This window comes from Fusarium oxysporum, chromosome 7, assembly GCF_000149955.1.
Source record: "Fusarium oxysporum f. sp. lycopersici 4287 chromosome 7, whole genome shotgun sequence".
Lineage (NCBI taxonomy): Eukaryota > Fungi > Ascomycota > Sordariomycetes > Hypocreales > Nectriaceae > Fusarium > Fusarium oxysporum.
In genome coordinates, this window is record NC_030992.1 from 1,343,835 (window position 1) to 1,361,174 (window position 17,340).

The 17,340-nt window shown below is 50.1% G+C and overlaps 7 protein-coding genes across 16 annotated transcripts; 2 read left to right on the forward strand and 5 right to left on the reverse strand.

Annotated features, from left to right (window-relative positions):
• The first annotated feature begins 346 nt into the window (after positions 1 to 346).
• On the forward strand, positions 347 to 7,213 carry FOXG_05154 (protein phosphatase). Of its 7 annotated transcripts, none has more exons than XM_018383281.1 (8): positions 347 to 1,511; positions 1,897 to 2,191; positions 2,304 to 2,377; positions 2,483 to 2,567; positions 2,620 to 2,826; positions 2,879 to 3,139; positions 3,207 to 3,302; positions 3,363 to 7,213. In XM_018383281.1, exons 1-8 carry the CDS (start codon positions 1,476 to 1,478, stop codon positions 3,602 to 3,604), a joined length of 1,296 nt encoding a protein of 431 aa, XP_018240173.1. In that variant the 5' UTR covers positions 347 to 1,475; the 3' UTR covers positions 3,605 to 7,213. The 7 variants fall into 7 exon arrangements, with proteins under 7 accessions (XP_018240173.1, XP_018240172.1, XP_018240175.1 ...); XM_018383280.1 differs by having other exon boundaries at positions 347 to 583; positions 637 to 1,511; positions 3,207 to 4,374; XM_018383283.1 differs by having other exon boundaries at positions 347 to 2,191.
• Positions 4,590 to 7,121, reverse strand: FOXG_05155 (uncharacterized protein; the record flags this gene model as incomplete). Its single annotated transcript, XM_018383286.1, has 1 exon — positions 4,590 to 7,121. The coding sequence occupies one exon, from the start codon at positions 7,119 to 7,121 to the stop codon at positions 4,590 to 4,592; it is 2,532 nt and encodes an 843-aa protein (XP_018240178.1).
• A 111-nt stretch (positions 7,214 to 7,324) lies between the features above and the next one.
• Positions 7,325 to 9,637, reverse strand: FOXG_05156 (uncharacterized protein). Of its 2 annotated transcripts, XM_018383288.1 has the most exons (4): positions 8,987 to 9,637; positions 8,709 to 8,935; positions 8,484 to 8,657; positions 7,344 to 8,418 (listed from the first exon to the last, which is right to left on the reverse strand). In XM_018383288.1, the coding sequence occupies exons 1-4, from the start codon at positions 9,088 to 9,090 to the stop codon at positions 7,547 to 7,549; spliced, it is 1,377 nt and encodes a 458-aa protein (XP_018240180.1). In that variant the 5' UTR covers positions 9,091 to 9,637; the 3' UTR covers positions 7,344 to 7,546. The 2 variants fall into 2 exon arrangements, with proteins under 2 accessions (XP_018240179.1, XP_018240180.1); XM_018383287.1 differs by having other exon boundaries at positions 7,325 to 8,418; positions 8,709 to 9,637.
• A 202-nt stretch (positions 9,638 to 9,839) lies between these two features.
• FOXG_05157 (uncharacterized protein) lies at positions 9,840 to 14,345 on the forward strand. 3 transcript variants are annotated; one of them, XM_018383290.1, is made up of 4 exons: positions 9,840 to 10,076; positions 10,128 to 10,655; positions 10,705 to 10,820; positions 10,891 to 11,376. In XM_018383290.1, exons 2-4 carry the CDS (start codon positions 10,544 to 10,546, stop codon positions 11,059 to 11,061), a joined length of 399 nt encoding a protein of 132 aa, XP_018240182.1. In that variant the 5' UTR covers positions 9,840 to 10,076; positions 10,128 to 10,543; the 3' UTR covers positions 11,062 to 11,376. The 3 variants fall into 3 exon arrangements, with proteins under 3 accessions (XP_018240182.1, XP_018240183.1, XP_018240181.1); XM_018383291.1 differs by having other exon boundaries at positions 9,919 to 10,076; positions 10,142 to 10,655; positions 10,891 to 11,373; XM_018383289.1 differs by having other exon boundaries at positions 9,919 to 10,655; positions 10,891 to 14,345.
• Positions 11,436 to 13,637, reverse strand: FOXG_05158 (uncharacterized protein; the record flags this gene model as incomplete). Its single annotated transcript, XM_018383292.1, has 1 exon — positions 11,436 to 13,637. The coding sequence occupies one exon, from the start codon at positions 13,635 to 13,637 to the stop codon at positions 11,436 to 11,438; it is 2,202 nt and encodes a 733-aa protein (XP_018240184.1).
• FOXG_18988 (uncharacterized protein) lies at positions 13,648 to 14,229 on the reverse strand (the record flags this gene model as incomplete). The annotated part of the gene is made up of 1 exon (XM_018399143.1): positions 13,648 to 14,229. One exon carries the CDS (start codon positions 14,227 to 14,229, stop codon positions 13,648 to 13,650), a length of 582 nt encoding a protein of 193 aa, XP_018240185.1.
• A 351-nt stretch (positions 14,346 to 14,696) lies between the features above and the next one.
• Positions 14,697 to 17,258, reverse strand: FOXG_05159 (uncharacterized protein; the record flags this gene model as incomplete). Its single annotated transcript, XM_018383293.1, has 2 exons — positions 14,697 to 16,702; positions 16,757 to 17,258. 2 exons carry the CDS (start codon positions 17,256 to 17,258, stop codon positions 15,297 to 15,299), a joined length of 1,908 nt encoding a protein of 635 aa, XP_018240186.1. The 3' UTR covers positions 14,697 to 15,296.
• Positions 17,259 to 17,340: the final 82 nt, after the last annotated feature.

The following is a 17,340-nucleotide window of genomic DNA, read 5'->3' on the forward strand; positions in this document are numbered from 1 at the left end:
AGCCCTACTGTCAATCAATACCTCAATCACGCACGGATGGGGATAAGAAACTGGGTTTTGTAATTTTTGGAGCCGGACCGGACCGTCATCAAGGGAAGGGCACGCGACCTGATCTGAGGCTTATGTGTAGCATCCGATCAAATCAGGTTCTGAACAGGTAATTCTCAACAGCCACTCAAAGCATGCAGGGTAGCACAGATGAATAACACACGCGGCTAGAAGTGGCGAGGACGACATGGAAATTTTTTACGCGTGACAGTGAAAAAAAAAAAAAAAGCGAACGAGAGGGGACTGTTTAGGCGCCAGCGGCTGACGGAACTCTTACTCGACACGACGTACTTATGCACAGTTTTTTCCCCCTCAACTAATTTTCATGCAGTGGGTGGTTTTAAAAAGGCTCAGCTTAATTTAGTCTATCAATGGGGGTGATAGTTTGTATGGATGCGTACATCATAGCCACTGACGCGAGGTCATTGTATCACCTCGAGTTATTTCATACAAAGCGTGGCTGTCAGTGGCGGTCCCATTCCTGTGGGAACAGGGGTTAGCAGAAGAGCAGATTGATGATGTAGGGACAGGAACAGTTCAGTGTATTCGCCCCTGCCTTGGACTAGAATGGTGCTAAGACCAAAGTAGTTGAGCTCTTTCAGATGGGATGGAGGAGCGAGATATCATGGTTGAAAACACCTTGATTGGCACATGCTGGTTGATATCAAGCTGTGCTCAAGGTCCCCTAAGGTATTATGCCTCAAGGAGCACAAGATTCAGCAATACGTATCCGTGGATGGATACTGCACTTGACAGTTCCCCCGAGAAAATGCATAAATCCATATTCATCCAATACCTGCGACACCCCGCCTCATTTGATTTTCAAAGCCCGCGCCTCAGGTCGAGCCCAGCTAAAGACGTCCACCAGGTAAAGGTACCGACCTAGGGTGCTACTGTTAGGCAGCCGCTCACCTGGAGAGCTCCAAATTTGGTGATCACCACCACTGAAGCCTAGCGATCGTACAGCTAGCTACAGCACTAGCCCCCCCGCTATAGGTGCGACCCCCCGCCCGACATCACCTCACCTCAACAATCCACACATCCAGATCCATCTCTCGCACGCCGAAATCTCCCTCTTCCGCATCAACAGAAAGCGTGAATCCACCCTTGACCACGCTCCCGGCGCCGGCATCGTAGTCTACCCCATTCATCTTCTTTTCTGCCTTTTGCTTTTGCTATAGTTTCTTCTCCTCATACTACTCATACTCGTACCTCTTGTTCTTACCAAATAACTAAAATTCTCTTGTCGAGCGAGATCTTATCTCGTCATCCCCCCCCCTCTTCAAACGACCCTCTCCCCCCCGCCAACCCCTCGTCGGTCGATCTTCCTCATCTCTTCTCTCCTCCCTCTTCCGCTCGCCGTCCTGTCTCGTCCCAGCAACGCCTAGGCTTTCCTTCGATCGAACCGGCCATAACAATCTATAGTCATGGGTCAGACTCTATCGGAGCCCGTTGTCGAAAAGGTGCGTCTTGTGCCTTTGAATTTTATGTGCTCGTCTCGATCATCTGCGCGGCTCTGTTTGGTTTTTTTTTTGTTTTGCATTTGGCCATTGGGATTTAGTACTCGGACCTGGCGCGAGAGGGGCAATCCTGCTCAGTCATGAGCCCCTCACCCAGCACCGGCGGCGCTGGAGCCCACGCAATACCAATTTCACCAGCCGCGCCTATATCCTCAGCCTTGTCGGGAATATGCATCGACCACCGGAGGCTTTGGGCTTATAATTTGGCTCTTGCGATCATTATTTTTCCACGTCTATGCTCACATACTGATATCCGCTTCCCCGATGTTTCCGCCTGCTGCATTGTCGTCAGACCAAGTCCCGCTAACGCTTCGTTTCTACCCCATAGACTTCGGAAAAGGGTGAGGATGAGCGCCTCATCTACGGTGTTTCGGCCATGCAAGGCTGGCGCATTAGTATGGAGGATGCTCACACCGCAGTACTCGACCTCGACTCAGCCAAGTCTCACTCCAGCAAGCTGTCCTTCTTCGGTGTCTTCGACGGACACGGTGGTGACAAGGTGGCACTGTTTACCGGCCAAAACATTCACAACATTATCTTCAAGCAGGACACTTTCAAGTCTGGTGACTATGCTCAGGGTCTGAAGGACGGTTTCCTCGCGACCGATCGCGCTATTCTCAACGGTATGCGCCAGCTTTTGGTCTTTTCCATTTCCCGCCATGCCCGATAATGGACAAATCGTCGCCTGGCCTCTGGAATAACAACTGCTAACGTGTCATGTTTCGCCAACATCAGACCCCAAGTACGAAGAAGAAGTTTCCGGTTGCACAGCCTGTGTCAGCTTGATCGCTGGCAACAAGCTCTATGTTGTGAGTTCGCCCCTCACCTTTGTTTCCTCACTATGGCTTTCCCCTTCATATCCCATTGGAGGAGGACATGCGACATCTCTATACGAAGCTGACCCGTAAATTCAGGCCAACGCTGGTGATTCGAGAGGTGTTCTTGGTATCAAGGGTCGTGCCAAGCCTTTATCTCAGGACCACAAGCCCCAACTCGAGAGTCAGTCAAATCACTCACGCAACACGAGCGACAATACTGACATCCCCACTAGACGAGAAGAACCGAATCACAGCTGCCGGTGGCTTTGTCGACTTCGGCCGAGTGAACGGAAACCTCGCCCTCTCGCGTGCTATTGGTGATTTTGAATTCAAGAAGAGTGCTGAGTTGTCCCCCGAGAACCAAATTGTTACAGCCTACCCCGATGTTGAGCAACATGATCTTACAGACGAGGATGAATTCTTAGTCATTGCTTGTGATGGTAAGCTACGTCGGCTCGAGTGATGAGGGAATAACAGTACTCACTAGCATAGGTATCTGGGATTGCCAATCCTCTCAAGCCGTGGTTGAGTTCGTCCGACGAGGCATCGCTGCCAAGCAAGAGCTCGACAAGATTTGCGAGAACATGATGGACAACTGTCTTGCCTCCAACTCCGAGACCGGTGGCGTTGGCTGCGACAACATGACCATGGTCATCATCGGCTTCCTCAACGGAAAGACCAAGGAAGAGTGGTACGAGGAGATCGCCCGCCGGGTCGCCAACGGAGATGGCCCATGCGCTCCTCCTGAGTACGGTAAGGATGATACCCGTTCTGCGATTTAAGTTGGACGTCTAGACACAGACTGACGTGAAATTGGTAGCCGAATTCCGAGGACCTGGAGTCCACCACAACTTTGAGGATAGCGACAGTGGCTATGAGATGGATCCTGAAAACAAGGGACGAAGCTTTGGAGTTGGTGGGTACCGAGGCCGGATCATTTTCCTCGGCGATGGCACTGAGGTTCTTACGGATTCAGATGATACAGAGATGTTTGACAACGCCGACGAAGACAAAGACCTCGCCAGCCAGGTCACCAAAAACCCGTCATCCGCCGAGAAGGACACCGCTCCTGTAACCGCCCCTGGCGCCGCCGCCGCCGATAACGCTTCCGCCGATACGAAACCCGCCGATGTAACCGTTACGAAGCCTACCGACAAGGACGCTGCGGAGGAGGTGAAGAAGGAGGCCAGTGCCCAGGAAATCAAGAAGGAAGAATAGGTTGTTGTCTGAAATTACGGGGGCAACGGGTTTGAATTCAACCTAGGTGTCGCTCCTCCCTTGCACCTCCGGTTATGTTTCTCGGATCCCAACTTTCTGGGAAGTTTAAAGGGCAAGTGGTAGATGGTGGTCACGAGAGGAGGTTGTGATATTCTCATGTTAAGTCTTGCATCTCAACTTGTCGGTGTATTGGTGTCAAACCTGGATCTGGATCGTGTGCTCTTCATCGACTTGCCGAGGCGCATCACGAGAAGAGCGAGACTCGGGAAGGATATCATGTTCTGGGCTGAGGCGGATACAAGGAAAGAAAGAGAGAAAGAAGAGCGAGAGAAACCTTTTTTTGATGTTTACGCACGCATGGGATTCCCATTTTCTTCACGTCGCCATGAGATCATCAGTCTCATTCCAATCTTCCGTTGCGAAAGCCAGCTTTTCCCCCCCACAATGCTGGGATGATATGCTCGAGTATGGTTGGATTGTTTTAGAGGGATTAAGAGGCAGTATAGCATATACAGGACACTAACTGACGGCCCATTGTTGTTTTTTGAACGGTAGGCTCGGTTTATTCAGACGTGAGTTGGAAAACATCTATATCCGTATCTCTCCAGGAGCTTTCATTGTAATCCTATAGACTTTGGCACTTATGTAATGTGGGTGAACATATGCACTGATCTCGGGGGCAAGACAGACCGTAAATTAGTGCGAGCAGTGAAGATTCGTGGTGTTCTCATAACTTCGTTTTTATTTATCGATGTTCTGGTTTCCGTCTCGCCCATCCTCTTCTAAAATGTGCTTTTGCTAGTGTACATGGTATGTCCGTGGTTTTCTATCATAATATGCCCCTTGAAAGTACGGGTAAAATGGGTAGGCATCCCAGAAGGAATTGTAATATACAGGGTGGAGTGATGCAAGGTGCTGAAAATATGATATTGTTATATGGGGATTGTATGTGGCGCTTCTCACAGAAGTTCAGCAAGACTTAAATCTAGTCTCTTCTTCGAGCTTCTTCGAGCTTCTTCTCGAGCTCCTTCAGAGCAGCTTCAGGGGAAGGAGTGGAATCTGGTCCTTCAGGAGGACCATCTTGACCAACGCCAGGCGATTTTGGGTTCGTCTTGGGCCCTGCCGACAAAAGCTTTGGAGTATCATCATCAACATCATCATCAACATCAGGCCAACTGTCAGGCTCTTCTTCTTGTACTATGCTCGGATGGTTTGAATCTGCCAGAGACTCATCCCAACCCTCAATCATATGCGCCGGATCGAAACGACCCTTGAGTCGCACGTTGATTTTCCCAGGTTGACCGTCAGCTCTGCGAAGCTTGACGATGAGATCCTGCACCTGAATGGGTTTACCAGCGCTGATCTGGGAGTGCATGGGCAGGTCATTGGAGCGATATGAAAGTCCGAGCGCATATTCGAGGGGTTTAAGGGGAACATAGCCCGCCCACTTGTCAAGGATGACACGCTCGACTCGGGACATGACTACCCAAAGACGAGGAATCTTGTTGGCTAGAATATCAGGGATTGCCTGTCTGGGAAAAATGCCTGGCTGATGCTCAAGCTTTTTCCAAAAGGGGTCTTTGTGCGTGCGAAGGAGGACTTGGCTCAGCAAGTTTCTCGATCCCTTCTGGAGCTGACGATGGAGGACGCCGTAGAAGTAGACAGTTCCGAGGGCATGTGGTGAGCGTGTTTTGACCGCAAGTGACAGGAGAGCACCATAAGTCTCCTGGTCAGGCTCGCAGCCGGCGTCCTTAAAGAGTGACATAGCCCAGAGAGCAGTATCCCAATCTCTAGACTTGGCCGCGTGGCTGAGGAAAATGTTGATGGTCTTGAGCTCAACTCTGTGGCCTGACTCGGTATGAATACTGACCAGTTTCTTGCAATCTTCGATTCGAGGATCTTCTGGACGGTGGAAGCGAAGTAGTTCAGTGGCAATACTATTGAGACCATCAATCGCTAGCCAGCCCTCACCATAGCGTTCCTTCTGCTGGTCCAGGAAGCATCTCAGAGGTGTTCCAGCTTTGAAAGCAGCATATGCATCGAGAGAGGCCATTACATCGGCGATCCCGCGACGCGTGGCCTGGTGATTGAACATCCCCAATTGGTACATGGCCACAATGACCTGCCTCCTTTCGTCCTCACCCCTGACCAGTCGAAGGAAAAGCAGCCATGTTCGAATGTTAGGGTGATGATAGCGCGCCTGCATCCTTCGGAGAAACCTAAAAAAGAAGCCAATATCACGCTTGTGAGTGTAGCCTTCAAGCATGATGTTGTATATATCAGTGTCCATGGGAATGCCTAATTCCTCTCCCAATTGTACGAGATGGTTGGCAGAGGCACGATGTCCACCTCGGAAGGCCATCATGGAAATAGCCATTTTCAAGACAGGGACAGTAATGAATGGTTTTGCAGCAGGGTCCTCAAAGGCATCAACAATGAGCTTAATCCTGATGCCATCCGTATCGATATATCTCCCATTCACACGCCTTTGGCCGTAGAACCTGATTGCTAGATGAGGAGGCACCTTTCCATAGCACAGCGTTGAGATATAGTGTTCAAAGTTGTCATGTGTCCATAAGGGCGGTCGCGGGATCTGCTCGTATGGCACATGGAGAGAGTGAGGCTGGTACTCTTTGTGCACCCAGATATTGTCGTTATGGTCATCAGGGAGCGAGGCGCCTCCGTTTGGCGCATTTTCAATGGTTGGCCACAGCTGCCTCGTCTTGTAATCCGACGCCGCCACTTCTCCTAGCTCATAGATTTCAGCGTCTTCGCAATACCTCACAATCTCGTCGGCCACCTTGACCAATATCTTGCTCTGTCCACGAAGCACGATGGCAGAAGGATTACGATCCACCACTGCCCGTAGTTTCTGGAGCACGCCCGTCGCAGAGTCGACATATTCGAGATTCTGGTTGTTGACTTCGATATCCCACGTTTTGGGTAGGATGATCCTTACAGCCGACATGTTGGCCCTCTCGCTCCATTGCGGTGTCATGCGCTTCATTAGCCCAAAACACTCTATCCATTGCGGAACTGTCTTATCGAAGTGGCTCCAGACCACACCCAAGCCGGCCTGTCGTCGTGCATCCCGCCTATGCTCCTGTACGCTTGCTTTGTTCGCCTGTTCGTTTGGATATTGAAGTGGTTTTCCGATCACAGGTTTAAAGAGCTTCATAGCATCTTTGTCTTCGACCAGTCGAGGCGCATCGATCCTGAACGCATCTTTAAAGGCTCGATTGCGGGATTCGTGAGTATCGTCTGTAACTAGGTTGGCAATGACCTGCTCAGGCTGTTGTTCGCTCACTTCGAGAGACTTCTCAGGAAGGGCTACAAGAGCTGTTTCTGGGGGTTCAGTTGAGTTTGTCCCATCAGAATATGCTGTCGTTGACTCGAGCCGGATAGCGTAGGGATTGGATATCCTGGAGGGCAATGGGGCCCTTGATTTTGGGAAAGGTCCTGAGAAGGCAGAGCATCGCGACCGAGCCCGCCATATTGACTTGATCGCCAGGGACATTTGTTATAATTCACGCATCGTCGAAGGCGTCTTAGTTCGAGAGGCCCCCCGTTGAGAGCTGGATCCTTGGCTACTAGATACCTTGGTATAGTAGTCTCAAAATATGGCGGAAAAAAGATTGGCGCGGGCGGGCGTTATCTGTTATCGCGATAACGGACCCGCGATGTCGGCCATTGCATCACGTGGGCACCCGAATGTCATATCTCGACTTGACTCGTCGTATATAAGGCCATGTCAATGTGATAAACCAAAACGAATCATGTATGTAGTAAACTTATAAAGGTATTACAATAGTGACCAAGTAGCTTGTAGTTACCAGCATCAAATCGCCAGCTGCACCAATGCAACAACGCCTTGTCTGCTTCCCATCAGATGCCCATGTTTCTTTGCTCATCACAAGGTTGAAACTTGACAACCGTTTTCACTCACGTCTCCGATGCCTCCTTTTTACCGTTAACCATGGCCTTTTCCCGCATTGGATGAGCGCCGCCGCTCTGGTCGACACCTTCCCAACTTTCATCCCACCCTTTATCTTCTTTGACTGCCTCTTTCGCCTCGCCGCTCTCGGCCATTTGCTTGACATCGCTCCAGTAGGCTAGCTTCCGAACCTCTTCATCAGCATGATGGACGGCATCCTTTAATGCCTGGTTTCGCTCTCGTAATTCAGAAGTGTTCGTCTTCTTCATCTGGGTTGTCGTCTCGTCATGAATCTCCATCAATCTGCTGAGCAATATGCGACGTGATTGTTGGAAAACAAACAAAGACATTATCTCATGCATCTCGTGCTGAAGGTTTTGGAGGTCCGTTGCATGTTCCATGTAGTTGTTGACAGCGTCAAGCTTCTCTCGGTCTATCCTGGCTTGTCGAAGAGCGCGCATGAGGTCGTCCACGTTATCAATATCGGCAGGATTCTCGTCCGCGTCCGCGGCCGACATCTGGCTCATACTCGAGCGACTGAGACGACTGCTAATGACACTCGCGCGAGACTTTGGTGATTTGTGAGAAGCTGGCCGTATCGTGAAGTAATCCGTGTTGAGCATGTGCGGATCGGCAGACACTTCCTCCGGTCTCTTTCGCACCCTCTTGCGAATCCAGGCACGTCTTCGAACAAACGAGTTCCACCACTTGCCGCTATGCCAGGAAAACTTTTTTGAAAAGTGGAAGGAATATTCCCAGCCATGTTCGTCGACACCTTTTTGATAGTTAATTCGCCATTCGGGCCACGCCCATTCCCATGTAGGGTCGGGAACTTGTGCATTATGGATGTTGCTTGGCGAAGCTTTATGGTACCCGTTGGCTGAAGCAAAAACGTCAATGTCTACTCGATAAAGGTGACTCGTGTTTCTGGGTTTGACGACTTACTCCAAGCAGGTGGATCAAGACCTCCAAGAGCTTGCGAAGAAAACAAAGGAATGCCGCAGAGAAACCCACCCCTTTCATTCTCGTAAAGGATGTCTATCGCTGTCTCGCGTTCGACATGAGGCTTCCTTGGCTTCACATGTGGATGATCTCCATGAAAGCCGTCGGGGGTTGGCTCTGCTGATACGTCAGACTAATTTGAGATCCGATATCGCGGGCCATACTGACCTTGGACTTCAATGGATGGTCTTGTTCGTGGGGGCGTTGAAGGTTGGCCGTTCTCAATGCGGTTCGATGATGGATGGGTCTGGCTTTCACCCTCAGTATGGGAATCGTCATGCTCATTGGTGTGAGCATTGTTGGGCGTATTGCTCGATGGCTTCTTTTGGCCGCCATCTTGCTCGTCACGATTCTCTTGTTGTTCCTCCTCGTGTTCGTCCTCCAGGTCCAACAATCTTGAGGTTGTTGAGTATCTCGTTATATTATGAGGTTCGGGTGTAACTGACCCTGCCGGTGTCGCGGCGGCATCGTGGTCGACTAGGGCAATTTCATGATCGTAATCTGTAGGCTTGAGTCCCGCGGGACGACGCGAGCTCTTGACCCTCAGCATTGCAGCTGTGCCGCCCGGGGCTGATTGCCCGGTTACGGAAAGGAGAGAGCTTGTTTCGGTTGTCAATGATGGCGGAGATGAATTACGTATGGTGTTTGAAACGAATGATGGCACGTGGGAGGCTATTCAGCCGCGTCTCCAGACAACAATGGAGACAGCTGACACTAGATGATCAGAGTGTCACTTAGAATAAGGTAACGCTGTGATTAGAGTAAAAGATGAAAAAGTGAAGTGTCAAAAAAAGCAGACTAGGAGAGACATTATGGCGTTGTGAGCTCGGAGGAGGCGCTACTACTGACTGTTAGGGGCTCCAACCTGCTTTAGGAGACTGTGGCGGGGCGTTCAGCTGAGGCAGCTTCCGTGTTGATAATGATGCTCTATTATTGTAGCAAATATCCAATGGAAAGTTTCATGAGCTAATAATACAATTCTTTCAGTTTAGGGGCCAAAAAAAGAATGAAAAAAAGAAACAGCAAGTGGCAGCAAGCATAGACGCGAAGCTAATGGTCAAAATAAATGTAAAGTGTATACTCAATTGGAAAAATATATACAGACAAGTAAGCCGTGTCGTTCATGATCGATCGTCGTCACAGCTTCAGCCAGGTCCAAGAAGAATAAACTACTGAAGTTCGATGATGTAATGCCGGTTTACGGCGGGTCGGGTACTTGCATCTTTCAGTGGGGCCGTTCCCTGGAGGAAATCCATGAGGTGCAGCTCCCGTCGGCGGTTCATCACTTTAGCGTAGAATGTTCGATCAACAAAAAAGTCTAGATTCAATTCTGTCACTAGAAGTGAATCATATTCCGACATCAAGAATTAGATGCAAACTGAAGGACACCTTGCTGCCAGTACAAACGATTGGAGTATGCGCCTGAGAATCTTGTGTCACACAGAGAGATGTGATTACACCTTCAGTGAAGATTAATAAATCTACTTCCACGACCAGAATTACTAGTGTCATGGTATCTCTACCACAGCACCATAGGTAATGCTTTGTCCGTCAAGCATCCGTACCTAGTCTGCTCAACAATTGAAGCTCATAGGTAGCAGTGTCAGCCCACCAAGGTTATAGTACGTATCCGCGTTCAGTTCAGCCATCACTCATCACCTCATGATCCGAGCAATTGGTCTCCCCGCCCTCGTTACGTCATGTACTTGCAACCATCCTTTCCAGGTTCGCATATGAGCACATGGAAATTTGATTGACGAAGAGGGGCACGACCAAGTAATTTTGACTTGCAAGCGAATCTTCCTACCTATGAGGTATGAGGTAGTTCCGAGGTAACAACCTAGCCTAGAAAAGAGCTTACTTTCCTTTGCCTTAACAATAATAAATACCCGGCCATCATCTCCTCATCCATCATTGCATCTTGTCACTCCATACTCAACCCTCTCTAAAAACACATCACAACAACACACACCTTCGCAAATAACAACTACAAATCAATCAAAATGTCCAAGTCTCGCACTCCTCTCATTCTTGGCGGCGCTGCTGTCTCTGGTATCGGATACTACCTCTACGCCGCTGGCGGCAACCCACGAGCTGCTGAGAAGAAGGCCGAGAGTATGCGCTCTCAACCCCAATGCCAATAATTCTACTAACATCTCAATAGGTGACGCCCATAGCGTTGCTGCCGATATCAAGAGCCACCTTCCCGGCCGTTCCCCTAATGCTGAGGGTGAGCTGAAGGGAGCTGGTGCTGCTGCCGGTGCCAAGATTGACAGTGTTGTACGTTTATTCCCCAAAACACTACAATTATGTTCTAGTACGTTGCAATCATGTCCTAACCCAATCACAGGCTGCCGAAGCCGACCGTCAGGCTGGTGTCATCAAGAGCAATGTCGAGTCTGTCGCCAAGGACGCAAAGGCCGAGGCCATGAGAGTAGTCGACAAGTTCGACCACCGTGTCGAGGCGGAAGCCGCAAAGGCCAAGGGCGGTATCTCGAGCTGGTTCGGTGGCGGCAAATAAGCGAATTCTCAACAATCAAGAATCAAGAATCAAGATGAAGCAACTGTATTACTTATTTTATCAAAGTCGGAGCCTGGGGTATCACTTTTGGGATTGAGCGGGCGAATGGTCATGGCCCAGCAGCATGAGACTGGCCGTGAGATAGCTCTGGGTCTCTGCATGCAATGTAATTCGATAGTATAAGAGCAATGAATCACGGTCAACAAAAAGAAGACGTACATGTTTTGGTGACATGCGGTGTTTAAAGACTATCCACCGCTTCGAATATTGTCTAAGCTCATTAGTTTCATATAACCAAGTCCAGAACTCCAATCCATTTATCAATATAATCCCTGGTGATCACCAGGTGCCAGTCTCTCTAATATCACACAACCCTATTGCTCCAATTCCTCAGCCACCAACTTAAGTATTTCCTCACAACTCTTTCTCGCATTTGTGGGCTTCTTGGCAATCGCCTGCCACACTTCGCCGTGTCGAGGTTCATTCAGCACGCACTTCGTCACCACATCTGCCCGCTTCTCCTCCGTACCATGTTGGCACAAGAACCGGTAGTACCAAGCCCAAGAATCGCCGTAGTCGCTGTCCAGCACAAGAGCCTTCTCGAACCAGTTTTGCGCCTTCTCCAGCTTACGATCGCCCCAAAAGATGCGCGCCACAGCCACAAACAGGATGGGGTCGCTGTCCACCTTCTTGATAGCTTCGAGACTGCGGGCCTTGCGCTGTGTTCTAGGTTCCAGATGCCATATCTGTTCTGCCCAGAGGAGACCACTCTTGGGGACTTCTTGTTGCGCCTTTGCCATCATTGACTTGGCCTGGGCTGTGTTGCCTGCTCGACGTTCTAGTCGTACTGACTCGCACCACAACTGCGCATTCTTTGGCACAGCGAGTCGAGCACGGTCAAGCACCGATCGAGCCTTCACGGTAAGACCGGCCTGCTCCTCAAGCCTGGCATACAGAAGCCACAAGGGAACAGACTTGGGTACTGCCTTGACTCCTGTGGCATAAGCCTCTCTCGCTTGGCCAGTTTTGCCGAGGTCCTCATAGATCTGTCCCTTGAGCATCCAAAGCTTGGCTGCTGCAGGGAACAACTGAAGGGCCTGAAGGACAAGATCTAGAGCAGCCTCGATGTTGCCCAACACTCGTTCAAACACAACACTCTTCATCCATACACGATCTGTGGGAGCCTTCTCACGGGCAATCTCCAGAAGCTTCCGGGCTTGTTCGCCATTGCCATTTTCTGACTCTAGCTTAACAGCGGAAAGCCAAATATCCTCGTTGTTGGGGTTTTGATTGAAGGCACGTTTGAGAACGAGACGAGCATTATCCACCTCGCCAGCCTGCCACTTCTCCTTGGCCAGCATCATCCATAGGTCCTCGCTCTTGGGGCACGCCTCCACAGCCTTCTCCAGCACTTGCCAGAGCGACTCTCGGGTTCCATGGTTCCTTTCCAAGTCTGCTGCTGCCATCCACATCGTTCTACTGTTGACGAATATCCGTAGTGCGTAGGCGTAGATGGCCCTGGCTGTCTCGTATTTACCTCGGTTGATACTTGCCCTCGCATCTTCCATCCATGTGTCTTTGCGATCATCATCCTCGTCCAAACTCCAACCTAAAGTCTCCCGAATGATGTTCTGACAGGTAATAATGGCACCTTCCTCTTCGCATCTTTCTGCCTCTGCAATCCACTCCTCGCGCTTGGGCATCGCAGACTCCTTCGCCAGGACCTGGACACCACGCTTGATAACATTGACCTTGGTACCCTGTCCGAGCTGTTCCTGTAACCGTGCAGCCGCGATCCAAATTTCGTGTGACGTAGGACAGGCCTTTCGAGCCTTGTTGAGGACCTTCTGAGCGTTCTCTGGTGTCTCCAATCGTGCCAAGGCCAACCAGAGATCCACAGAGAGGGGAATCAGTTCGGTGGCCTTGGCTAGGAGCAGCTTGGCATCATCGGAGTTTTCCTCCAAGTTCACTGCCTCCTTCCATAAAGCCTCCGATTCAGGGATGTGGTCAAGCGCTTGTCGGATAACTCGCTTCTTGTTGCTTGGAATTGTCTCTAGCCTCATTGCCTCGACCCATAGTCTGACTGATGTGTTGTTGGCCTCAATAGCTCTTCGCGCAATAATCTTTGCATTTGGAGAATCGCTGTTAAGTCGAATGTTCTCAAGCCAAGCATCTTCACTTTTAGGACACTGTGTACAACCCTTGTCGATCGTCTTTCGTGCTGTTACACTCTTGCCTGCCAACTCCTCGAGTCGCGCCGCCGCGATCCAACCCAAAGCGTTTGTGGGATTCGTCTTGACAACAGACTGCAAAAGCTCGCGAACACGGTTGATATCTCCAACTTGAGCTTGCGCTTCACTCATCTGCATCTTGTTGAGGCTAGTAAGATAGCCTTGAGGGTCGATACTAGTTGATGTACCTGGCGCAGCAGAATCGCTCCCAGCTTGCTCCAATCTGGACTTGAGCACCTTGTCGCGAGCCGCGCCGATCTTGGCAAAGTTGGTCATTGTACCATCTGCAGCATCGCTGCCACCAGCGTTGGATGAAGTGCCCTCATCCATAACTGTTGTTCCCATCTCGCTCGAGTCACGCGCTGCCGCAATGACGCTGTCGGGAACAGCATAGAATCGTTGTCGCAACGCTTTGCTTGCTACGCCGGTTCTTGCCTGTCAAGTCGCCAACTTCGGGTAGATTTGCCCATTCATCGTCAGTAACAGTCGCCAGAGCTCGCTTCAGGTCGGAAAACTGTTGTTGAATTTTCGGGTTGTTTCGTTCGTATTCGTCCTTCTCGGCCTGCTCTCGTGCTTCGCGCTGCTTTTTTCTCCGGTCCATTCTCTCATCCACCCATTCCCAAATCTTATCGGCCTCCTCGTCATCTTTGTCGTATACACCCCCAGCGAAGAGCCCAACTTCGTTGTCAGGATCTTGATATCGTTCTTCGTCACCTCCCTCGTCTTCATCCTTTTCTTTATCCTTGCCCTTCTTATCCGGCGCAAGACCTAGCTGAGCGGCACGCTTCGCAAGAGCCTCCTTGATCTGATCCTCGCTGGGTCCATCTCGAGCAGGGCCAAGATCGGATCGTGTCGTAAAACCTGTTGCGCCTCGTCCGAGACCAGCGACATAGTTCTCAGGGGCAGCCTGATTGAGGAAATCGCGTCGCCCCGACATGCTGACGGCGAGTCCTTTGTCTTGCTATTAAATGAATGAGTGTGTCGATTGAATCCAATCCCGAGGTTTGAAGAGGGAAGATCAAGGTCGCGCAGAGCTCAGATGAGAATGGAAGCAGTCCAAAACATAAATGCGGGTCAAAATTAGAGAGCTCTAGGCTCCACAGTCCGCCACTTTCCGTTGAAATCTGACACCCTCTACGAACGACTCTGCCAAACGTTCATTGGCAGAAACAGTTTTATAAATGTCCCAGGAAATGCCACTATAAAAAATACCAAGAGGCTTCACATCTGCAAACACCTACGATAAGACGTCACCACTACTAAATTCTGTCAGGACCATGATACTGTGTCGAGTAGGGAAGCGCCTTAATCTCCCATGTCCATGAGGTAAACTGAGAAACGGCCCAAAAGTGATTGCGTTTGGCGTTCCCACAATGAGAAGCTCATCTTTCATATAGATTTTACAAGGATATCTTGCTTTCATGACAGTAACAGGCTTTCTGTTGAATTCTGCATTCAACGATATAATCGCTCTCTTCTACCCGTCCTAACTACGAAGCATTTGATATGTGCTCCAATCCACATCTTCCTCTTCAAGTCGGCAAGACTTTCTTTTCTCTTCTTGTGTGTTTCATGAGCCGTTAAAATTACAACGTATAGTTGCCGCTTTTCCTTCTATGGGTTTTGTGAAACGAAATCAAAGCAATAACTCCATCCCTAACCATTCTCGAAGACTACTCCCAGCAAGCAAATGTGTACCGTACCACACGGCACAACTTTGTACATGCTCACCAGGTCAGGCTTGGAGTGAAAACAACCCAAGAAACACCGGACAGGAAGCATAGGTGTTAAACCTGTCTATAAACCAATGAACAAAACAATGAAACAAAATCTGGAAGCTCCATGTCCCTATGATGTTCAGCCGTAATGTGGATGGAGGTTTACATCCAACGCCGCTGCTCCCTAATGTGACATGCTATGCACGCTCAAAATACACAAGACAAACGGTGACTTGACAAAAGAAAGGCTAGAAGGGCTTCTGCCTCTCTCGGGGCAGCCTCCCATCTAGTTTGAAGGTTCAACCTTGGTACTGTTCGAAGGATCGTTTGAAGAATTTGGACTGACGGCCTTCCTCCCTGATACAGTGGCGCTGCGGATACGGGCGCTCATCGGAAGAGTATATTTAACCACGCCCTTAACGATCAGGTCAAATTCGTTCTGGTAAATTCGCTCCCAACGTCGTGAGCCCCCCACTGTATTGTTCAGAGGGTATTCGAGTTGCATCTCTCCAGTTGAAGAAGAGGTGCCTTGATGGAAAAGAGAGCCCTCGAAAGTAAGAGGACTATCGAATTCTGTGATCCGTCCCAGAAGAACGTTGGGTCTAAGGTCATCATCTGGGTCGGGATCATCCAGCGGAGGGTCGTTTTCGGGGTCATCTGACACACGTAGATCATCTGGGCCGTGAGGGAAAGGTCGCGCCCACCAGTCCGAATCTGTTCCTGTATATTCAGATTTCGCGAAAACTTCTAGGTTTGCGTGGTCTATTGTGACGACGACGATGTTAGGATTATGTGCTTTGACGGTCAAATCGAACATCAATACTTGGTCGCTGGTCACCACGTTGTGGATAGCAGTGATTTCGATTCCAGTCATCGGCTGCGAAGTAGCAAACATGAAGCCGATAGCGCCAGTAATGACAAGCATGAACATCATGGTAAGTACTAAACATGCCGCAAACCGGTTCAAGTATGACGACCGTCTTGCAAAAGTTTGTGACTCGGCCTGTCGTAGGTTGTGCGGCCCACGCCGGCTTCGACCTGAACGACCTGAGCGGACTGAGCCGAGAAGAGGTGTACGCTCATCATCTGCTCCTGTCGTATCATCCATATCGTAACTGGACGACATCTGCATCGCAGAACGTTTATGTCCAAAATGGCGCGGAGCGTTGGAGTGAGCGTTGCGCGGGCTCGGTGGCCCTGAGGAATTGCGAGAATTAGGTCCAGCGAGCTTCGACCTCGCAGCATTCGGAAATGGGGACTCATTATCAAATAGCGAGGCATGGCCGTTACCAGGCTGTCTACCCCAGCGACCAATGTGGTGATGGTGTCTCGTCGTACCTCGTGTTGACCCACTGCCACCACTGCGGTTAGAGCCTTTGCCATCCTCAGTTTCGACTGTTAAGCTCTCATTTCCGTTGCTGGTAAAAGTGTTGACGAATTTCATCGTCTTCTTGGGTCCATGAGCAGGTCCTCCACTCTCCATAATACCATAAATGGATCGCAGATTCTGGCGATCAGCCTGGCTAGCCATAGATGTAGCACTGGGAGTCCTTGAATGAAATCGGCGTCCAGCCCGATCATTGCCATCCGGAGGGTTAGAGTCGTAAACAAAGGTCTCTTCAGAATCCGAGGTGTTTGCTTCGTCAACAGCGCTAGCAATCGTTGCCTCGAAAACATCAGCTTTGGAGGATGCTGGATAGATATTAGCAACATCCCTCAATGTCAGTGTCACTAGTTCAGGCTCACCATTCCCTGCGTTTACTGGGGGCTGTTTGCGTGTAACCTTCTTCTTATCCTTTTTCGGTTTTATTGTCTCCGTGCTCTGTTTCGTCTTCAGAGTTCCATTTGTTCCTTCACTTTTCTGGGCGGTTGTGAGCGCAACCTGTGGCACGCTTGGAACAGTCTCGGTCTCTACTGTCATGGTCTGTATAGATCCATCCTGCTTCGACTTCATTTGCTTATTCGACATGGCACTAGACTGTCGAGTAATTATGGGTGGAGGAACGGATGTCGGTCTTCTTGTCTCCGCCTTGTTGTTGCTGGTGTCGCTTCCACTCTCTTGACCGACCAAGCTGTTCTTTGCTCGTAGAGCCCGTCCATCGGGAAGTGCGGTATCAGAATAGTTGTCGGTGCTTGATAACTTTTCCTTCACCTTTTCCACTAAAGCCGACCCGCTTGGAGGATTGGGAGAGTTTGGTAAACTGACTTCTTGAACCGTTTCCAACGCTACGCGAGCTGGAGTTCGCATACCAGATGGATACTGCGACCCTCCATCTCGCTCTCCGATGTGGTGGGTGGCCCAAAGGCTGTGGGAACGCGTAAGTCGTTGA